The sequence below is a fragment of the Sorex fumeus genome, unplaced genomic scaffold (assembly GCF_029834395.1).
Source record: "Sorex fumeus unplaced genomic scaffold, SorFum_2.1 ptg000128l, whole genome shotgun sequence".
NCBI classification, from domain to species: domain Eukaryota; kingdom Metazoa; phylum Chordata; class Mammalia; order Eulipotyphla; family Soricidae; genus Sorex; species Sorex fumeus.
Window position 1 is genome coordinate 57,241,564 of NW_026606185.1, and position 22,869 is coordinate 57,264,432.

Below are 22,869 nucleotides of genomic sequence, written 5' to 3' on the forward strand. Positions count from 1 at the left end.
GGAGATAATCGTGCATCAAGAAGCGACGCGATGGCGCTCTGAGACAGCGCACATGCCTTGCATCTGTGAGCCTGGGTTTGATCTGATGCACCAGTAAGGTGAATGAGGCAGGTGAGATAGTACAGTGGGCAGGGCATTGCCTTGCACCTAGCTGACCCTGAGTCCATCCATATAGTCCAGCCCTTCAGCCCACTAGGAATAATCCCTGTGCTCAGAGCCAAGAAAACACCCTGAGAACTGCCAGGGTAGCCCAAGAAAACAAAAACCAAAAACAAAAAGAAACATATGGGATAGAGTATAGTTCAGCTCCAAAACAGGGGAGCAATTCAAAGATTCATCAACTAAAGAATAAACTTATCAACAGAGCCCTATTCACCTGCTAGAAATGAACTGATGTCAAGCGCATCCATAAATCTTTGAAACTTAATACCAGATGAAAAAAAAAAGGAAGAGTAGGAGTCAGTAAATCTAATACAACAGGGGCCAGATCATCAAGGGGTTATGGTTGCCTTGCACTCAGTCAACACGGTTCAAATCCTGGTATCACATGGTCCCCTGAGTACAGCCAGGTGCAGCCCTGAAGGTTCCCTGGCAGCAGCAATGTCGCCCAGGACATCACCCGCACTGCAGGGCCCAATCAACAGCAAAAACTTAGGTCTTCACGTTGAACCACAGGTCTAGCTGCAGAGAACTGGCAGGAGGATCTCCTGAGCCTTCTAAGCTACAACTTGGGAGCCCCGTTGGAGAGACCCAACCCTAACCCAAAAACAATGATACCCAAAAATTGCCTTTGGGGAATTTTTGGGTATCAAGGGGAATCTGAAAAAATATTAACCTCTGTCTGAGAACAGGGATTGTGTTATGAGGGGAAGAAACCCACAGAGAAAGTCTTGAGTTTTCATTTCAGCATTTAGCTTAATATTTACATGCATTTACATGTAGGTATCAAACACTACATGACTGCAACATTTAGTTAGGGTAAGATTTTTAAAAGCATGTGATTTAAAAAAAATAATAAACCTTAGTGTAGACAGTAATGAAGAAAGTCTCATAATGAAGGAAGCCAAGAAAAGGGGCTGTGGACAGAGGGGAAGGTGGTGAGACAAAGTTTTTTATCTGGTTGTTGACATGTTTCATTACGGAGGGGTGAGGAGGAGAGGGGGCTGGGCGACACCCAACTGTGCTCAGGGCTTACTCCTGGTTCTGTGCTCGGGGATCACTCCTGCTGGTGTTTGGGGGACCATACGCTGTGCTGGAGGTTGAACCAGGTTCTGCCATGTTTATCCCCAGTACTGTCTCTCTGGTCCAGGGCTCACTCCAGGCTGTACTCTGAAATCACTCCTGATGGTGCCAGATTTGGGAGGTGAGAGGCACACGAGAGAAGGGGCAAGGCAAGTACCTTAACCCCAGGACGATCTCATCAGCTCACAGCGTATTTCATTTTTAATTATAAAATATATCAAGCACGGAACTGGAGCGATAGTACAACGCGTAGTTACGTTTGCCTTGCACGTGGCCAACCCAGGTTTGATTCCCACCATCCCATATGGTCCCCTGAGCGCCGCCAGGAGAAATTCCTGAGTGCAGAGTCAGGAGGAACTGCTGTGCTTCACCAGGTGTGACTCAAAAAGCAAATATATATATATATATATATATATATATATATATATATCTCACATTCCTTCCGTTGTTCATCAATTTGCTCGAGTGGGCCCAGTAACATTGTGAGACTTGTTACTGTGTTTGGCATATCGAATACGTCAAGGGTAGCTTGCCAGGCTTTGCCGTACGGGCGAGATACTCTCGGTATCTTGCCAGGCTCTCCGAGAGGGGCGGAGGAATCGAACTCGGGTCGGCCGTGTTGGCTGCGTGTAAGGTAAACGTTACGCCCTACCGCTGTGCTATCGCGTATATATTATAAATCAAGCATAAGCCTGTCAACCATAAAAGTCTACTATTATCTTTGAATACACAGACATACACACACACACACACACACACACACACACACACACACACACGGCACTCGTGTGCCAATCCAAAGAGATTATTGTATTTTATTTTACTTTTATAAGCAGGCACCTAAATTCTGAAAGAGTTCCCTAGGAAGGAGGCACAACATGGGAATTCTGGCCTCTTCTCTCAACATTTCCACACTAATTCACCAACAGCACAGCACACGCTTCCAGGAGTTCTCTGCTTGTTAAGGTCAGTCCCATGCCTCTCCTCTTTCAGTTCGTACTGGAAAACACACAGAGCTGCTTAGCATGGAACCGGATATTAGTAATTTGCACAGCTATCATGGTCTACCCATTCCCAGAGCACTACCCCAGTGCTTTAAATATCTGGCAGAGATAGGAAGTAAGCAGTAGCATGGTTTGTGCCCTTCAACTTGAACAGTCAATATATCAGAAAAAGGAAGGCTACTTTTCCTAACTAAAATAAACTAACATACTGATATGTGAGGTGTGTCTCTCAATATAAAATAGTAGATCAGTGAGAAAATATTAAGAGGTGGGGTGCTGAGAAGATAGCGTGATGATCAGAATCAAAGACAGACATGATGAGGCCAAAGAAATAGTACAGTGGTTAAGGCTATTGTCTTGCATACTGTTAACAGGGTTCAATTCCCAGCACCACTAGGGTCACCCAAGCCCTACCAGGTGTGATACCTGAGCACCACTAGGCATGGCTCAAAAACCAAAAAAACAAAAGAAAAGTTAATCATGAGAAACAAAGAGAAGGGTTACTACCTGGGATTTTAGAAAGCAATGATTGTTAATTTGTTACTAAGAGCAGTAGAAAGATCTTCCCACCCCTATGGGTCGATGTAGGATAACAGGTCACTTCAGACAAATCACAAGCAAATCTTAGTGTTTCATACTCAGACATAACATACAACTCAAACTACCAACACCTCTAAACTCCATCCACAGAGATGCTCACAATACATGGCTATGCTCGTACCTGACCACAGAGAAGCAATGACCCCAAATCCAGAGGTCTATTTAAACATCACATTTCTTTTTTTTTTTGCTTTTTGCGTCACACCCAGCGATGCTCAGGGATTACTTCTGGCTCTGCACTCAAGAATTACTCCTGGCAGTGCTCTGCAAACCACATGGGATTCCAGGAATCAAACCCAGGTCAGCCGCATGCAAAGCAAATATCCTACCTGCTGCACTATCACTCCGGCCCCTAAACATCACAATTCTTACTGGTACTAAGGCCCTCCCGTTGATCGTCGATTTGCTCGAGCGGGCCCAGTAACGTCTCCATTGAAGACTTTGTTGTTACTGTGTCTGGCATATCAAATACTCTCGGTAGCTTGCCGGGCTCTCCGAGAGGGGCGGAGGAATCGAACTCGGGTCGGCCATGTTGGCCGTTTGTAAGGCGAACGCCCTACCCGCTGTGCTATCGCTCCAGCCCTGGTACTGGTACTAAGAAGGAAGTTTAAATAGTGCCTAAAAACTGAGGACCTTAAATAAGAAGGAATCCCTTGGTCTCCTGCCCTCGCCTTCATAACTTCTTACAACACAACTGTAAAATCAATCCACTACTTTTTTCTCATACAAAAAAAAAATCACTTCTAACTTCCATTGTGCCTGGTCGCCAAAACAGTAATGGGAACTGCATGGTAACTGAATCACCATTTCTGTTCAGAGATATAAAATGAGTAGATTTGGAAGTATTTTTAACAAGACTCACCTCAAAAAGGGTATCCATGAGTGCTCCCCAATGTGCTAATATCATAGACTGCAAATAAGAGCTGCAGCCACTTCACTCTGCCATGCCCATCGGAGGAGGAGGAGCAATGATCCAACACCTGGAATCCTACAGAAGCATCATCTGGGGTGGGGCACCACACTGACCCCTTGAAGTCTATTTTGCTTGCTGCTGCCAGATTTTTCTCAAGCATACATCTGCACAGCAGCAAACTGCAAAGGTTACCTAAGCCTGTAGATCTCCAAGCCTGCTCGGTTTGGGACTGGGCCTCCTCCACCCAGATCCCCCGGAGATCCCCCATCTTCCAGTATGTTGGCATTACACCCACCAACTGCCCCCAGCACCCTGTAATCCCATCAAGGCCAAGACCCAGAGACTATAAAACCCAGCTCCCAGAAGCACGCGGCCGCACGACATCTTATCATCTAGTTCTTACTCTGGAGAACCTGGCATGCTACCAAAAGTATCCTGCCCACATGGCAGAGTCTGGAAAACCTCCCGTGGCGTATTCAATATGCCAAAAACCAGTAACAATGATGGGTTTCATTCTCCTGACCCTGAAAGAGCTTCAAATATGGCACTTTCTAAAACCTCAGGGCTAGGACGAGGGAGACGTTACTGGTGCCTGCTTGAGGAAATTGATGAACAACAGGATGACAGTGGCAGTGATACAGTGATACCTAAGCCTTGCGTGGTTGTTCTATATTCTTCTCCCCATCTCCATGTTCTAGCTCTCTCTCCAACATCCATGCCCTGCTCCCTCTTCTTGGAAGCGACACTCAGCCCACCTAATCCACACAACTTCCCTTCATCCACCAAAAGGCAGTTCCAGTCTCTCAGTGACAGTCTGAGAAGCCTCCAGACTACTTGGTTTGGTCCTACTAATGCCCCACAATTATTCCAACTATAGAACTTGACATTTCTTTAATTTTCTGTTAACACCTATCTTCCATACAAACTCAATATTCTAAGATTTGTTCCTTTTTTTATTTCTAACACCCAGCATAATGTCTGATTATATAGTAGATGCTCAATAAGCAATACTAAAGGTAAATGAATAATCATAATGCAATAGAAATTTTCAAATAAATAAGAAAAATTTAACTGTGGGAATAAAAAAAAATAAGCACTGTATCTATCCAGTTATCTTGAGGTAAATAAGCACTATGAATCTAAAATTTTAATTTCTGCTCAAAAAAGGAGAAAAGGAACACAACTGCCATTGCCCCCTCAAGAATCTGTTGTATTAAATTTGAGAGTAGCTTACAAGGGTACTCTTCAAGGTCCAATTTCCATAACATTTTAATACATTCTCTTTTCCTTATACTCAGAAGTTTTTATGTTCAAGATTCTGGGATTTCCAAGTTTCAGCTGAAAATGTGAAACTTGTTCTTTGAGAAGTAGTTTTTTAAGAAGTCTACTTCTATATTTGAACATTTATTTTTAAAGTACTATACAAGGGATTTGACTGATAGCACCACAAGCGAGATGCTTGTCTTACATGCAATTGATCCGGGTTCGATCCTGAGCCCACCAGGAGTGATCCATGAGCTCAGAGTACACCCTAAGCAATACCAAGTATAGACCAAAACAAAAAATAAATTATTCTACTGAATTAGTGTAGAACTTTTATCCCATAGCAGCAATATTACACTCTAATTGCAATGTTAAAGTTAGAAATTTGTCTACTTTACACCATTATAATATCTAGCACTGTAACTTGGATCTTGGCTCTCCAAAAACAGCTACTAAATGAATGAGTAAATTAAATTTAACATCTATTAATAATTGCATTGCTATTTATCCCTTTCATTTTTCTAATGTTCTCAGTGTTCTTTAATCAAGGCTTAAACAATTAAAGAATTTTTAAGTAAAATGAATTAGCTAAAGTAATTATAGAACACTTCTCACTTTATTTAAGTTCTACCTTACCAAGGATTAAAGTGTAGAAAGTTCCTGCAAAAATGGAACCCTACAAATGTACTATCCGGGTCAAAAAGAAACAGTTCTACATGGCCCAAAATAGCAAACTGGAGGATAATAAGAGTTCATACAATCAGAGGGAAGAATAAAATTAACATTGTGTTTTAAATTAACCTATAAAGTATGAGTACCACAAGAGAACTGAAAAGCACTCAATGGTTTGGAAGTCTAATAAGGAATGATTTTACATTCAAGAGGTACACAACAATGACTGGTTATTTAAATAAGAAGTAAAATTGATACTGTTTGCTTTCTTTTAAAAAAATCATAAAATTGCATTATATATGAAATTGCCTATATGTTATTGAAATAGTATTACCACCTGAGGAACCGAATTCTTTTTATCTAAGTTTAAAGTTGCAGTGCTGGAGCTAGAGAGCTGACAAGATCCTTGCCTTATAAGCATCTGACCCAGTGTCAATCCCAGGAACCACATACGGTCTCTGGTCCCTCCCCAGGAATGATCCCTAAGCAAAGGATTAGGAGTGAACCCTGAATATAACTTGCTAATACGTAAAATTTATAAAGCTGGGGCATGGAGTGATAGAACAGCGGGTAGGGCATTTGCCTTGTACACAGCCAATCCGGGTTCAATTCCCAGGATCCCATATGGTCCCCCGAGCACCACCAGGAGTAATTCCTGAGTGCATGAGCCAGGAGTAACCCCTGTGCATCACCGGATGTAACCCAAAAAGCAAAATAAATAAATAATTATGAAGCTGCAGTGCTGTAAAATATTTCTTACACGAAGTCCTTATCTTCAAAAAATGAAGAAAAGGTTTTGCATATAAAGTAGATCATAATGGGAATTTTAAAAATAGGTTGTAGTATTTTCTGTTATAAAAATCTTGCTTATTCTCTTTAGCAAACACATCACTCATGAAAAAGTTCCCCCTGTGCCTATTTCCACCACCACTTAAATTTTTAGCTAGACTGTGGAAACTGGTGCATGTGCTACATTGCAATATGTGGAGAACACAGAGAAAAGAACACTTAAATCTAAATCTCATTAATACTCCAGGCAAAGATGGCATTTATATATTTTTCCTGTTTGTGATACAATCACAATAGATTTCATTCAAATGTACATAATAGGGTATTTCACAATGTTTTATAAACATTAAGTTTTAGTTAAGATTTCTTTGAGGTCTTTTATTTTTGATCTATAAATATATTATGTATCAGTAACAGATTTCAAATAATTTTCTCAGTTTTAAGATCCAGGATATGAGGTCTTATTACTATGTTAATCAATAAGAAACAACTATTTAACAGCAAACATTACAGAGCAATTCAGATTTACAGAATTTGGTCAAATAATTTTCCCTAAAGTAGTATTCTGGTTCATGGAAATTACCACTGCCAAATCATATAATAGAAAAAAATGGGGAACACACTCTAATTTTCATCCCAACATTTTATCCTAAGCATATACTTTTGGAAATCGCTGGTTTATAATCTATAATACCCTCAAGGAAACACCAAAGTCAGTTGGGAAAAATAAAAGGCATGCAACATAGGGACGCTTCCCTGGAAATCACTGCAGGCACCTAGATGACTTAGATTCAATGCAGTGCAGAGGAGTCTTTCTTTCCAAGCACTCTCTGGAATGCACCCTTTGCCAGAATTTTCCTGTGACTGCTCTATGGTGATCCTGACAGATCATAGTCAGTCCCAACACCCTCATGTCAAAACTCTACTCCTCCTTCCAGAAGCAATTATTTTGCTCAGAAAGCCTTCACTGCAAGTTTCACAAGAAAGACATGAGTTTTTATTTATTTAAAATTCCACACTACTAACAACTCTTTCTCTTGCACACTGATTATGTATTAGTCTTCAATTCTTCCCTCTCAGAGTACATGCCTTCGAAAGAAAGGAGCTTTTGGGGCTGGAGTGATTGCACAGTGGGTGTTGGTGTTTGCCTTGCACGCAGCCAACCCAGGTTCGATTCCCAGCATCCCATATTGTCCACTGAGCACCGCCAGGAGCAATTCCTGAGTGCTGAGCCAGGAGTAACCCTGTGCATTGCCAGGTGTGACCCAAAAAGGGGGGGAAAAAGGAGCTTTCTCCTGAAGAGCTGTCTACATCCTCAAACTGCTAACACAGGGGACTGGAGTGATAGTACAGCGGGTAGGGCGTTTGCCTTGCACGCGAAGAAAGCAAAAAAAAAAAAAAAACCTGCTAACACAGAAGGTTGAATATAACATGTACTAAATACAAATATATTAGAACTATCCAAGGCTGGAGCGATAGCACAGCGAGTAGGGCATTTGCTCTGCATGCGGCCAACCCTGGTTCAATTCCCAGCAACCCATATGGTCTCCTGAGCACCGCCAGGAATAATTCCTGAGTGCATAAGCCAGAAGTAACCCCTGTGCATTGCCAGGTGTGACCCAAAAAGCAAAGAAAAAAAAAATTAGAACTATCAATGAAATTTATGATAGGGCGAAAGGGGAAGTACAGGAGCAAACGCTGTCTTTCAAGCACTCAACCCCAGTTCAATCCCCAGCACCACCTCAGAGCAACACCAGGAATGATCCCTGAGTACAGAGTCAGTAGTAAGTCATGAAAACAAGTCAATATGTCCCATAAACAACAATGATGATGATGGTGATGAAGATGATGATGATGATAATGATGATGACAGATAAGGGCTGGAGAGATAGCTCAAAGGACTGCACTGATAATCTGCATGCAGAAACCATGGGTTAGGTCCAAAAGTTTTACAAGGAATGGCTTTCAGCGCTGCTGGGTATAACCAAATATAATTATTTGACAAAATACTTGCTAGATCATTTCATCTCTGCCAACACAGAAAACCTAGAGGGCAAAAGTAAATCATTTCCTGCAAGTCTTCAGATACAAGCAAATAAACTAGCCTTACCATTCATTCTCAAGTTTTTTCATTTTAAGTGGGAATAAAGATTATTTCAGACAAAGAGCACCATTTTGCATGTTTCCCGTGTCATACTCTTTAGCACTTTGTACATAACATGTACAGGATAATATCCAAAACTAGAGTGTCCAGAGCTATCATATCAATACCCTCCTAATAAAAGCTAGATCTTTGAAAAGGTTAACAGTTCTCTAAATACCTTGTATTTAAGATTTGGCTTGGGAAATCTGAGATTAAAACCCTTCCATTTGGATGCCTTGCAATTCAGCTAAGCACCCCAAAAGGGAATGTTTAAATTAATGAAAGATTAAAGCAAGGAAGAACATTCTAAAAGCTACTCCGTAATAGGGTTTTCTTACCACCTTCTCTGTTTTATTCGGAAAATAGTCTTTTCCCAGGGGGCTGAAAGTTTATATGCCAACCATCAGTCTAGTTTAACTAGTCAAAGTTTAAAATGTCAGAGAAAAAAGTTTGTAATGGAAATGCTGACATGTCATGAAGTGAAAAGGCACAAGCAGGTGCTCCTATAACCCAGGGTCATAATTCAATCAAGCTGTATTTTGACGTCATCTGTTACAGAAAAAAGCCAAATGGTTTATGAACAGCACCAGAACCCCCAAGATTAAATTACAGCCTTGATATTTAATCATGGGTCTTACTTTGTTATTTTTAATAACACAATACATTTTAACAGTTATTCGTCAACTGCCTTGGCCAAATTAGAGGACATGATGACAAGTGAGCCACATTATGATGTCCATTTCTCACAATCTGGATTATTTTTTCAAAATGGCAGATTATACAAGTTTTCCCCTTCTTAAGAAACATACAGTTGGTACCAACGGATTGAATCCAAACCTTAATTAAAAGCAGCATGGGGCCCCTGGCCAGCAGGTCAGGACATCTGTATTTGTGTCCTGTATAGCTAGAAACTAACTGTATGGTTTGGGCAAAAGGCACTTAACTCTCAAAAAAACTGAGTTCTTTACCTAAAAATTACAAAGTACCTCTAAACTTTCCAGTTAATCTAAATTTATAAAAAAAAAATATTTACTTGAAAAAGAATATACATTTTAAGGATTTCCCAAGGGTCTAAGTATAAAATTTTATAGCTAAAAAACTGATAAGTTCTTATTTTAATTAAAATAATTCTGATCACAGAGGCATGAATACATGAGAATCCTAATGCTAAAAATTTCAGAAGCACTACCAGCATCAGCAAACGAAACAGGTTCACTAAAAAGTAATGTACAAATACTGCTGAACATGTGAAGGGTTGTTTGCAAAACAAATCAATACAGGCACATCCAACAATGGAATGCAGTTAATAAACCACATATCGTAATTACCACCAATGGCAGTCTAGAAAGTCATTCATTAAATGTTAATTGTCACACAAAAGTACAAAAGCAACCATTTGAACAATCATGTGGCTGCACCTTTAAATAAAGTACTTTTCTTACAGTGGTGAAATTCATCCATATAAACTGATTTTAAACACACCTGGGTATTTGATATGCTGATTAACTGGGCCTTTATTTATTTTTGAAATCAAAGCAAATATGACAACCTTTTCAACACTTTTGCTATTCCTGTGAGCCTGATATAATAAATAGATATTACTTATAACAAAGTGTTAACCAATCTTCTCCAAAAATTAAATTACAACTTCTCTATCTCTCTCTCATAAGCACTGAAATACATGGTTCAATAGTATCCACCTAAAATTCATGTTATATACCTTACTGTTGCTAAGGCCAAAGAGCCCACAGATTCAAAAAAATAGATAATACAAAGAGACTATCCCTTTTTTTTAAGGAAAAGTTAATTTTTGAAATCTGACTCAGAATAAAAACTCAACAACCAAAAATAACCTTTCAATGAAACCCTGTGATATGCCTTACTTTCTCATATACTTACACTATCTAAGTCACTTGGAAGATACCTGGGTAAAAAATTGCTCAAAAAAAAATAGCAGGATGGCAGGGACACAGATTATTTTTCCTTTGTTTCTTCCTAGCTTCATTTTGATGCCAGTGTCTGCACAAGCCCTGATTTGCTCAGCACACAGATATAAATTCTAAAGGTTTGTCCAAGAACATTTTGGTTGAAGACTTATAAGCTAAAGAACATTTCAAAACACACCATGTTCCTTATTAGGCAACTTAAGATCTGTTATCTTGGCTTATGGGAACAGATCTAAATAGCATCATAATACTAAACATTGAAAATAACAGGCCTGGGGCCACCAGGACTCAACTCTATCTATGCCTTGGACAAAGCTGCAAACTTCCAATATAAAATGTAGTTTACCATTAGGAGTAAATGTTTGATCTACAAAGCTTACAAAATTGCTTTGTTTATCATAGCAGATGAAAGCAAAAAGGAATAATTTTAGGCTCAAAACAAAACTGTTTATATGACAGTCTTTACTGCTCCATGATTCTAAGCATTTAAGACAGATTCCAGCAATTAACAGCATAAACTTTCATTACATAGTTCGATTATATATGTTTATGTGACTTAGCTGTTCATCTGTTATTTAAGTGATTTCTTCATTACAATAGTATGGTAAAGATAATTTGCTGATGCTGTCAAAAATGTTAAGCATTTCAGTCTCAACAGATCTTGGATCTTCCGTGCTTGTTTAATGCATTTTATTTACTTAAGTTGCTGTCAAATAGAGTACTGCTTCTTCCTTCTGAATTTAGAAAAATGTAACATTTTAAGCACATGTCTGGTAATAGACACAGCTAAACTTTAGAACTTCTGATTTTGGTTTTACAGACAGAATTTAGGACTATTGTTCTAGCATATTAAGTTTCATACATCTAACAATAAACTATAAAACTTTCTTACAGTTATTGTTTTTATATATTAACAGAACAGGCCTGGTTAACTCAACTTTGGGGTTCATTGATTAAGTATTTGAACATAGAACATTTTCACTGGTACCCATGTAGATGTAAATTTACAACAAAAAAAACCCAACACTGAAAATAGCTCTCTATTTTCTAGTAAAATTAAAGGTAATTACTAATAGCGACATGAGAGAGACAAAGTTACATTAAATTGAAACGAAAATTAAAAGACTAGATATCTGGGTTAAGGCAGAAAACATAATTAACATAGTTTACATCATTATCCAGAATATGCTCAGCTACTTGAAAAATTAGAAATAATACTGTATACCAAAACTTGGTAACACATTTATCTATATAATTTTGAAAAAGGAAGCTCCAGCTGGGTATATATGTCAAGGGCAATGAACAAGAAAGATCTGGATTTAAGATTTAATTTATTACTCAACACCTTGAGAGCAAGTCGTTTAATACCTCTGAATCTCAGTTTCCTCATCCACAAATTGAGCATGGTAATCTATGCATCTCACTGGGCTTTTGTGAGGATTAAAAGCACATAAGCAAGGACAAGAGAGATGATAACTCAAGTGTCTGGGTACACACTTTGCAGACAGGAGGCCTGAGTTCATTCTCCAGTGCAATGCTGGAAGAGAGCCCCTCCAAGCACAGAGCCAGGACCCTCACCCAAAAACACCAGCAGGGGTAACCCAAAAACAAACTGACAAAACCAAATATGTATGTACATATATCATATGTGTGTAGCACATCACTATGCATATTAAGAAGTATTTTAATTTTAATTTTCTCAGTTATTCCTCACTCATTTATCTACCCACTATCATAGCTTCTCATATACAGCCCCGAGGACAACATCATCAATATCCAAAATTTGGTTCCAAACCTTTAAAAACATGCAAAGGATACATGCATGTGGAGAAGCATTTGTCTGCACAAATATCATTGGCACACAAACCCTGATCCCCTACTATGCAATACAAATTACACAAAAACATACTAGTGAAACCAATGTTATTCCAAAGGAGATTTGCAGGACTATAGAGAATTAGCAAATGAAAACTAGTATTTTAAAATAACAAATAAAGGCATCCTGTAGAACTACCTTAATTTGGGCCTCAGTTATCTTCATTGCACAAGGAAGGCACTGAGATGTGTGTTTCTGAGGGATATCTATCCTTCACATCCAATGCTTCTAATAGATTTAATGAAACCTATTTTTGAAACTATTAAATTACTCTGCTCTTTGCAAAACCACACAATCACCAACCATTGTGAATTGTGCTATAATATAAAGGCTGACTTACGACCACACAAACACACACTTAAACTCTACTCAATGAATACCTTTAATGGGAGAACAATTTTTTTCACCTATCTAAGTACGAACTCAAACTGGTCCAGATGGAAATTCAAGATGCTGACCGTTTGAATTTTCTGTCATTAAGAAAAATAATGAGATTTTTTTTTCCCACTGAATTTAGTAAGTTGATCTGTCCTTTAGTGTCAGATGAACACAGCTTAACTAACTTGTATCAATGTAAAGAAATGTCTTCCTTCTTCCCAAAATGACTCACATGTATGTAGTATGTTTTAATGGCACTCTTAATAGTTCAACATCAGTGTCTTGGTACGCTTCAAAGAATGCTGAACACCTAACTAAAACTAAATGGCTATAGTGGAGAAAAACTCAACTTCCAAATGAAAGGCAGGAAGATGTAGTATCTATAACAGAATGACAGTAAATACATGGAACAGATGTGACCAAGGCTGTTTTAGAGGATAGCTAATTTTAGTGGTCCGACTTTTAAAACTACTTTTTATATGCCAAATCGAGTATGTTTATCTTTTGCTCCACAAAGACTCAAAGTTAACCAAATAAACTATCTTTTATATTAGATTAAGCCCCTTTTCATCAACAAATTAAAGGCTTTAGGTGCATTTTTTTTCCTTCTGGTAACTTTGCCATCCAACTTTAATGAGAATAATTTTTCAATCATTCAGGCATGTGGATGTGTTTAGTTTGTTTTAAGATCAATGATATAATGGATATTAAATCCCTTTGTATAAGTGGCCATATAGGTTACACTATTTCTTAAAAATAATTCCAGAGCCCACCAATTCTCTCTGGTAAGGTCATCTAAGCTCTGAACCATCATGGCTGAATTGTTTTAGTACTCTCTGCTGAACACCTGCAAACATCAAACAAAAACTGCTGGTCCTTTCCTGGGTTGACAAAAGCCTTTCATGTGAAAAATGCTCCCTGGGAATGTCAGGCTGTAGCTCAGGTTACATTCCATTCTCCCTAGCAGCCTCACCATTTCTTAAGGTGGTAGGAAACACCATGTTTGTGGAATGAAAGATTAAAGAGAATATGGCCACACTTTATTTTCATTCTCACATTGCAAATCACGATGAAGCATCCTCTATTAATGGAATCAAATGCTATTGGGAATTTAAGTATGAAATATTACTATGCCTACTTTGAAAAAAATACAACTGGCTTATTCAAAAATCAAAAGTTTACTTATAGTTCAGCTTTTTTTTTTCTTTCTTCCTGGTCCAAGTTCCAAAGCTATCCATGAAAGTGACATACAAGCCCACTCAGGACAATGGCTAGCAACATGAAGCTATTTACAGCATTATTTTCTTATCCGAAGGTTTTCTTATTCATCCTTCTAGTGAAAGGGCAAACTACCGTTATTCTGATTTTCATTGTTTTATTCTTTAAAGTGAATTTCTCTTTGCTACTGAGTAAAACCATCAGCTATTTTCTTCTATGATAATCCTGTAATTCATACAAGTTTTGGATAGAGAAAAACCAAACACACCAACCTGTACCCTATAGAGTCACCATTATACTGCACTGAATGAATATTCTGCATATCAATTGAGCACTTAGAATAAAATCTCCACTACACTATTTACCCTTATAAGGAAACATTTGGGCCTGAAAACTACACCTCTAGAGTTCAATGTAAAGTTCAACAATCAGCAAGCAATCACAGCGTGCTCCTTAGAAATCGGTGTCTGTGAGGAAGATATCTCTGCTGTGTGCATGCACACACGTATGCATTGTCTTAGAAACTGTATTAAGTCTGAACACAGGATCACTTACCAAAATGCCTTAATATACATTCATACTTATCCAGGCAGTAGTCTCTGCAAATACTTAAACATCATAAGAAGGGCTTTATTTAAATGTGAACACACAGAAAACAGACCAGATGCATAGTTTTCTTTTTAAATGTAACACAATTTCATGCTTCTAAATCATCCTTCTTTATGAAACCATACCAAAACTGATACACTGAAGTCACTCTCTAAGTGGTACCTTTTTACAAAGTACAAAACAGGATTTAGCACTGACTTTGCAATCTCTGCCTTTCTAACAAAATCTACTTTTAAATTTAACTAAAGACACTATTAAAGTAAAAACATGCAGAAAATTACTATTAGAGATAAAATTACTATTTTGATAGTATCTAACAAAAAAATTTGACTACAAGAGACACTTCTATTCATCTGAACTACAAAGAATACAATACAGAAATTGGAAAGATACACCACTAATACAACCAAAAATATGAGGACCTAAACAGAAACTATAATAAGAGTTTATTAAACACAAATCTATGGTGAACAGTACTTTTTGTCAAAGTGGAACTCCAAATATAAAAGAGGAAACATAACTCTGGGAGGCATCCCATACTTTAAAAATCAAATTATAGAAACAAAAATTCCCTAGATTTATGGAGGCCATAAAAAGAAGTAACCAATTTAGAAATGAACAACTTTAGAAAGTCATTAATTTTATTTGAAAAAACATACCAATTATACAAATCAGATGAACAGATTTTTCATTCCTATACCACTCAATGAAAATTAAAAGATGTGAAATTATATTCAATATTTAACAGACAATTCCACTGGCATCTCACAGCTTAGAGATGCCAACATTTACCAGTCTGACTTAAGAATAGTACTCTGTCTAATGCACTGTTACAGATCATTGCCAAAACTCCTAAGATCCTGCAGCTGTTTAACAAGCAAATATGGATTTAAGCCTTGGATTTAAAGAATATCAGGCAATAATCATATATGGTCTCTTTCTGACTTGAAAGTCACTGGACAAATAAAAACACATCTTAAATGAATATTATATTTCCAATTTCCACTTTTAGTAAAAGCCCTTCAGAGAATCCCTTAAAACTCCCCTTAGATGCTAAATAACCACTGCGAACAGAATCCTTTGTGAATAGTGCTCTTTTTAAAGCATCACCCAAGCATTTTTCATTTAGGAAATGTAAAAGTCCTTCCAAATGTGCAACTTAAAATAAAACCAAAAATTCATTGCACAAGTAAATGATTAAAGAAAGGAAACAACTAAAGCATCAAAAAGGATATTTTAAATACAAATGAATTCATCATATTAGGCTCTGAGATTAGCAAGTAGCTATCTATTTACAGCTACGGTTTACTACGCAGCATTCATCTGCAAAATTAAGTGCTCATTTCTTTAACAGGGTTAATTATACATAGTGCCTAATAATTAATATTATTTACAAGAGATTTTCTCTTTTTATGAAAGTTCTATTTTTCCCCCTCTATTTTCAAACAGGGAACATTAATTTATTCCCCTATGTTAACACTGGCCTTATCTTGACATATTTGATTACAAATGTATTACAAAATTGTTTTCAAATTAAATGACAAAATCCTGAGACCGTTTCCTTGATTTAAAAAGAGCCATTTCTAATTTTACATACGATAACATTTTGTGTAAGTTATGCCACTGATGCATAATGAAATAACCGTATCGTTACAGGCTAAAATTTCAATGACTTTTTCAGAACACTTCAACAGAGCCAAAAACATACAATGAGTGAATAAACAGCTAAGAACATTTAACTACACACTCAGAAAAGAATTTACATACTTGAGCCAGTAAAATGTCCACTCGCCAAAGAAGTTGGTCCATTTTTCCCACTGCTCACAGGAGGTGAAAACATCTAAAAGAAACAAAGAAATATTACTGTTGAAAAGAAGACATTTGTGCCTTGAGTTTGTCAAAGAGCAATCTTAGTCTTACCAAATAACTTAAGAGTTTATGCTAAGGGCACATTTTAGCAAAATACATCACCATCCAACTTAAAACTAAAACAAGCACAGTACCAGCTGCCCCCCCCCCACCTCCCCCCTCCATTACCACTTTGTTCTTTTTCCTCAAGTTCATTAGATTGCCAGTACTGGGCAGTCTTAGTACACTTGAAACAAGCACAGTCCCTATAATGTTATCAAGATTCAGGTTGGAGGGTAGCAGCCTCTCTAGAAAACTCTAGTTTTACAAAGGAGAAGGAAAAAAAAAAGTTGTTTGTTTTATAGTGAAAACCTTGGCCATAAACGTGGCAATGTCCATTTCCATCCTGTATTTAAGATCTGCCTGTCATATGTGAACCCAAATGAAAAGAAAAATGCCACCTGCACTAAATTCTCATTTCGTCTCTAATATGAGCAATCTGAAGCGACTCTTTCTCTCTTCCTCTCTCTCTCTCACTCTCTCTCACTCCCTCTCTCTCTCTCTCTCTCACTCCCTCTCTCTCCAGCATTTATTTCGACCCTAATTGGTTTCCCTCTCCTTCGACGTATCTAGTGGCTAGATAATGCGCACCTTCCCTGAGTCAGAGCCTGCTAAAAGCAAAGAAACGAATGGAGAAAAGTACAGCAAGCAGAGAGGGGACTACAAAGCTGCCTAGAGCTACGTTTCCTGGCAAAACTTCCGAAAGCCATTTCTCCAAAAGAAGGGCCAGAAGAGCAGCAGCGGCAGCAGCAGCAGCCAGCGGCAGCAGGAGCAGCAATAGCAGCAGGAGCAGCAGCAGCAGCAGCAGCAGCAGCAGCAGCAGCAAAGAGCCCTACTTAGAAGGCGGTTTGGATTGTATTTGTTTCGTGGATTTATTTTTTAAATTTTGCTTTGCAAATGCATCTTGACACCAAACTCATTTGGTTTTCTAAATGAATTAAATACACCCCTCCCCCCCCCACACACACACCCCAGACATGTTTAGGACTTTGGTTTGGGGAAGGGAAGCAGAGGGATGGAGAAGGACCAAGTACAGCCCTAAAACTCCACAAGTGTGTAAGTTCCGCTTTGTGCTGGTCTCAAGAGGATGAAATTGACAAACACGGTCCCCGGGAAGGTTCCAAAGTGCGTGTGCTCCGCAGAATTCCAGGGAAGGATGCAACTAAGGGAAACTCGAGGTCCGAATCCAAAACATGGGGACTTGAAAACTTCTGAGACTACTGAGTCTCTTTTCTCTTTCCACTTTCATGAAAAGATAAATAAAATGAGTTACTGCACTAGTAATGCTGTCAGAGTTCAGATATGGCCAAGTTTTAGGGGCAGTTTAGAGTTTCAGGGGTGTCTGTTTTCTCTTTCCAGGGGCGTGAGAGTCCATTACTTGGGGGTGTTTAGTCTTAGGAAGGGATTTCAACTCTGGGAAAAAGCCTCAATCTCTCATCAGACTCTACAATTGTAGTTAAAAACTTCTCAAAAAGACCTGCAGATTTACCAGGAATTCAGTCAATTAAAAATTATTCCTGTCCTTTAGATTACTCTCGGTTTCTAGCTGAAGTGTTTGGGGTTGGGGGGGGAGTTTATTTTTATTTTTCCACAGCTGTTGTTAGTTTCCACCGTTCTTTCTTACCGCACTGAAATCCAGTAAATCACTCAGTTCTTTGTCCGTCCCTAAGGCAGCCATTCGCTGTTGGTGATGCATTTTAGCAAAATCACACAAACCTAGAAACATGGAAATAACCGCAATCAGAAAATCCAGTCCCAATCCTTGGAGAAAACACAATCGGATTTTTGGAGACTGGGGGGGTTGGGGATGGGAATGTGGGGGCGGGTGGGATTAAGGTGAAGAGGAGGGGGAAATGGGAGAGTTGTTTTGTTTTGTTTTAAGATGGAATAGGCAGCAATAGCAAAAAAAAAAAAGAATCATATATATATTTAGCGATATTGATACTGTATCTCCAAAGAGACGATCAAAACTGGTAACATCCACTATAAAAGCAAATCCGGAAAGGGGGTGGGGGTGGGGGTGGGTAGAGCCGCTCTTCAGCGCATCATTTTATGCAACAGGAGGTAGAGCGAGAAATGAATGGATCACAGAGAAAAGAGAAACTACTCAGAACGATCCGGTCTCAACTTTCCCCCCCACCCTCCACCCCACCCCCCACACACACACTCACACACTCACACTCACACACACACATGCGCGCTCGCACACACACACACACACACACAACCCCCCATTCCCTCTGCATTTCAAAGTAGCTCTAAAGAAATTAAAGATGAGCGTCTCCAGAGTGAAAACACAACCCAAGGGGGGGAGGGGGGAGGAGGAGGGGAGGGGACGGGGGGGGGGGGCGGAGAGGTGGGGGGGGGACCAGGTCGGTGAAAGGAGAAGCGACGGAGTTGGATGGGGAGGTGGTGGTGGTGTTGGGGGGGGGGGGTGAGAGGGATGGGGGAGGGGGGTCCTGGAATGGTCCAGCACCCTAAATTTGTGAAAGAAAAGGCTCGTGAAAAATTAAAAGTCAGGCCCTTGGCAGCGAAGTCCGCGGTGCCTCCAAGTGGCATTTGCCGGGGGAGGGTGGGCGGGAGGCGGGGGGGGTGGGGTGGGGAGGGGGGAGGAAGATGAGGGGGGAGGGAAGAGGTGCGGGAGGGGAAGGGGTGTCTGCGCGCGGAGGCGCGGGAGGCGCGGAGCCCCGAGCCCGCAGCGGCCCCGCCGAAGCCGCCGGCGCCGGTACCTACCGCCCGCGCGCGAGAAGGGGCTCCCGGTGCAGCGCCGGCGCCCAGGCGGCGTTCATGTCTAACCACTGCCTCCACCACCACCACCTCCTCCTCCTCCTCCTCCTCCTCCTCCTCCTCTTCCACCACCTCCTCCTCCTCCTCCACCTCCTCCTCCTCCTCTTCTTCCTCCTCCTCCTCCTCCTCCTCCTCTTCTTCCTCCTCTTCCTCCTCTTCCTCCTCTTCCTCCTCCTCGTCCTCCTCCTCCTCCTCCTCCTCCTCCTCCTCCTCCTCCTCCTCCTCCTCCTCCTCCTCCAGCGCCCGCTCCGGCTCCTTCGCCGCCGCCGCCGCCGCCACTACCGATCCACAGACACACAGCCAAGATCCCTGACTCTTAACACCAACTCTCTTCTCCGGGGAGGGGAGGGGACGAGAGGGAAGGGGGGAGGGGGAAACACGCCGAGCCGCACGGAATTGCAAGTTCAGCAAAGAAATGGGTGGGGGGGACTCCGGCGCGGGGGGGCGCGGGTGTGGAGGGGGGCGAGACGCGGCTCACTCGGGTCGGGTCGGGCCGCCCACGCCTCCAACAACCAACCCCCCCCCCCCGACACCCAACCACCACCACCACCATCCCGACCCACCCCGAGAAATAAAATCTCAACATCTCCCCCGCCTCGCAAAAAAGAAAATCATAATAAAAATAATAACAGACGAAAATTCATCGAACACCTCATTTTCCCCCTTAGATCGTTAATTGCCATCTCCAAACTGAACAGTTCAGTGGTGGCCCGTTTCACATCCACCGGAGGCACTTTGAAATTAATTCGAGTTTACATCCCCTCACTTCTTTTCTTTTTCTGACTCTCGTTCCCTCTCACTCACACATCCACACACGGCAAAGCAAGTTTATACTAGGCTGCAAATACACGTGATGCAAAAAGACTTTGCCAAGAGGAACAATATTTTTCTTTTCCATATATAAACCAAGCCACATTTTCTTGGGTATATTTTCATTTCGGTAGTTTTGCGCTGGGGGGTGAAACCTGAATTGCATACTTTCCTTCCCCTCCCCTTTAAGTCACAGTATAGTATAGCTGCAAACTTCGCCAAAAAAAAAAAAAGGCAATTTTTGAGGGTGGATGTTGTTTTGTTTTTACACTTGAGTTCCTAGGCACGCTAAGTCCTTGTTCTCCAGCATTTTAAGTTTTTAATTCAACATTTACCATTACAGGCCCTGCATACCCTTAAACCGTACTTTTTCACATCACTTTTTCGGATATAAATTAAGCTTCGTAATTCTATTTTTCGCAATAGCAAGCGTGCTTTATCCAGTATATGCAACATACGCTATTTTAACGTGTGTTAAAATAAACATCTACACGCGCTGTTATTGCTAGATGTGCGAGTACATACACAAATTGCATGCACACACTTTTTTCCCACTGGCAATTACTTAATAGTTGTTCCTTTTGTTTTAATAAAACACTGGGTTCAACATTTTAAAAATTAAATTCAATTACAAACAGTTTACTCTGACAGCAAATTGTAACGTTACCTTAAATGGCCACAAATATGTTCACAATATTCCAAGGAAAGTGACTTTAAAAAGAGAGACAAAAATCTTCTGCAAGTACTTAGTATCTCACATGTGTGTCCCCCAAAAAAGTATTTTAACTGGTACTCAGTTCTGCTCCAGGGATATCCACAGAATACAAGATTATGCACCTGGCTCTGGTTTTTGCATTTTCCACCATAAAATTGCGATAAAATCCCCTCCCCCAAAAAATAAATCATTAAAAAAAAATCCAACAACTTTTTCTCATTGTTTATCAAAAAAAAATCAATACAGGATAGTTATAATTTGTCCTCAAACAAATCTTGTTGATGGGCTTTTTTTTTTCTTCTCCTCTTACAAAGTCTTAAACTTGTTCCAAGTTTAGAGGTGTCTCATCATCATCATCCTCCTCCTCATCATCATCACCATTGACTCCCCCGTGGAGTCACATTGATAATAATAGGTTTCCCTGAAAGATACATTGTAATCCATTCACATCCGGGCACTGCGGGCTTATAAAGAGAAGGCGCTGCGGCCGCGGCTGCTCCTCCAGACAATGACTGGGGAGGGGCGGGGCGGGAGCGGGAGACCATAGAGTGGTAAACAGTGCGCGTAGAGAGGCGCCTAAAATGGCGGCGCGTGCCGGCCACGCCTCCTCCGGGCCCGAGGGCGGGTGCCGGGGTTGGCGCGCGAGTCGCGCGTGGGCCGGGACGCGGGAGCTCCCGAGGCGGCCGTCCCCTTCCTGGCCGGTCGTCGCGCCCGGTTCCTCGAGCGCTCCTGTGCGTGGACTCCGAGGGGCAGCGTGGCAGTCGAGACTTGATGCTGCCCCGGGCAGCGGCGGGGGGCGCGTGCCCCGGGCCCGCCCGCCTGTCCCCCCTGCGTGCGCATCGGCGGAGGCCGCGCGGGGCCTGGGCCAGCACCGGCCGGGGTCCCCGTCTCTCCCACGGTGGGGACCCCCTTTTTCCTAGCGGGGTCCGAGGGCGACCTGGACCCAGAGTGGACCCCACCAAGTTGCCCCCGAACTTGATTGAAGAAGAATGTGGGGCCGCCCCACTCCCAGGGCCCCTTCCTCATCACTTTTTTGGGGGGATCCCACTGGAACCAAGGGGACTTCCAAGGCCCCGACGCTTTTTGCAGTTCATTGAGTATTTTTGCAAGACGGGTTGGAGCCATGGCCACCGCCAGCCACCTCCCCTATAAGCTGCGCCAAGAGCTGCCCCTCTGTTACTCGCCCTTGCGGGTGATTGATTGACCAGCCTTCGTGGCAACCCAAAGATGCAACTGGGGGGGGGGGGGAAATTCCAGAACTCAGTAATTCCACATTTTGCCCACCCCTGTGATGGCATCTCGCAGTCCTGCAGCAGATGGGATGATGTGGCGGGTCCCTCCAGCCAGAGATGCTGTGCTGTAGACGCTAGGCACCCAAAGGGAGTTAGTTGATGTCACCAAGGTGGGCAGGAGCTCAGTGAAGCCTGGAGATTCTTGGGTTCCAGTAACCCTTATTTTCCCGAGGCCGCAGAATGCAAGAGTAGTGATGCTTGGGCCTGAGAGTTTAAGGGACTTGCACACAAACTACCGGATTAGATCCCTGCCATTACTTACTGTTCCCCCTGACTAACAACAGTCCTTACCCAACCTTTCCCCCACCAAAAGGGATAAAAGAGTATCAGCGCTGACAATACATTATTGTCCTGCTTAGGACTCAACAGTATGTTGTCTCATTCGTCATACCCAACCCCCACCCTTTCTCGTTGGGTGTCTCCTAGGCCTTTTCTCATCCCTGATTCTCAAGGCGGGTGGGTACAGTCCCCTACGATGCTTTGAGAGACATTCTAGATAATTTTTAGAGGCGCGTGTAGTTTAACCTGGTCTGTCATTAGTTCTTGCTGCTGATCATCTTTTAGTATGTGTTAAACTCCTCGAGAGATGTGTCATGTAGAAAATCGAGCTGCATTTATAAATAGTGTTAAAAGGTCCCATAATGCTGCAGTTTCAGACATTCACCAGCGGTCTTAGAAACTATTCCCCTGTAGAAAGGAGGGGA

General features: G+C 41.2%; 1 protein-coding gene across 6 annotated transcripts in view; it reads right to left on the minus strand.

The window, feature by feature from the left end:
* TCF4 (transcription factor 4) overlaps positions 1-21,332 on the minus strand; it is a 377,861-nt gene extending 356,529 nt beyond the window's left edge. For 4 of the 6 annotated variants that reach the window (XM_056138182.1, XM_056138180.1, XM_056138181.1 and 1 more), the window contains exons 1-3: positions 19,295-19,439; positions 18,186-18,277; positions 16,421-16,493 (exon numbers count right to left, since the gene is read on the minus strand). In XM_056138182.1, the coding sequence (XP_055994157.1) occupies positions 16,421-16,493; positions 18,186-18,257 (145 nt within the window). In that variant the 5' untranslated portion in view covers positions 18,258-18,277; positions 19,295-19,439. Of the gene's footprint in view, positions 1-16,420; positions 16,494-18,185; positions 18,278-19,294; positions 19,440-20,825 lie in introns of those variants that run through there. The other 2 variants (XM_056138179.1, XM_056138183.1) reach the window with 2 other exon arrangements.
* Positions 21,333-22,869: the final 1,537 nt, after the last annotated feature.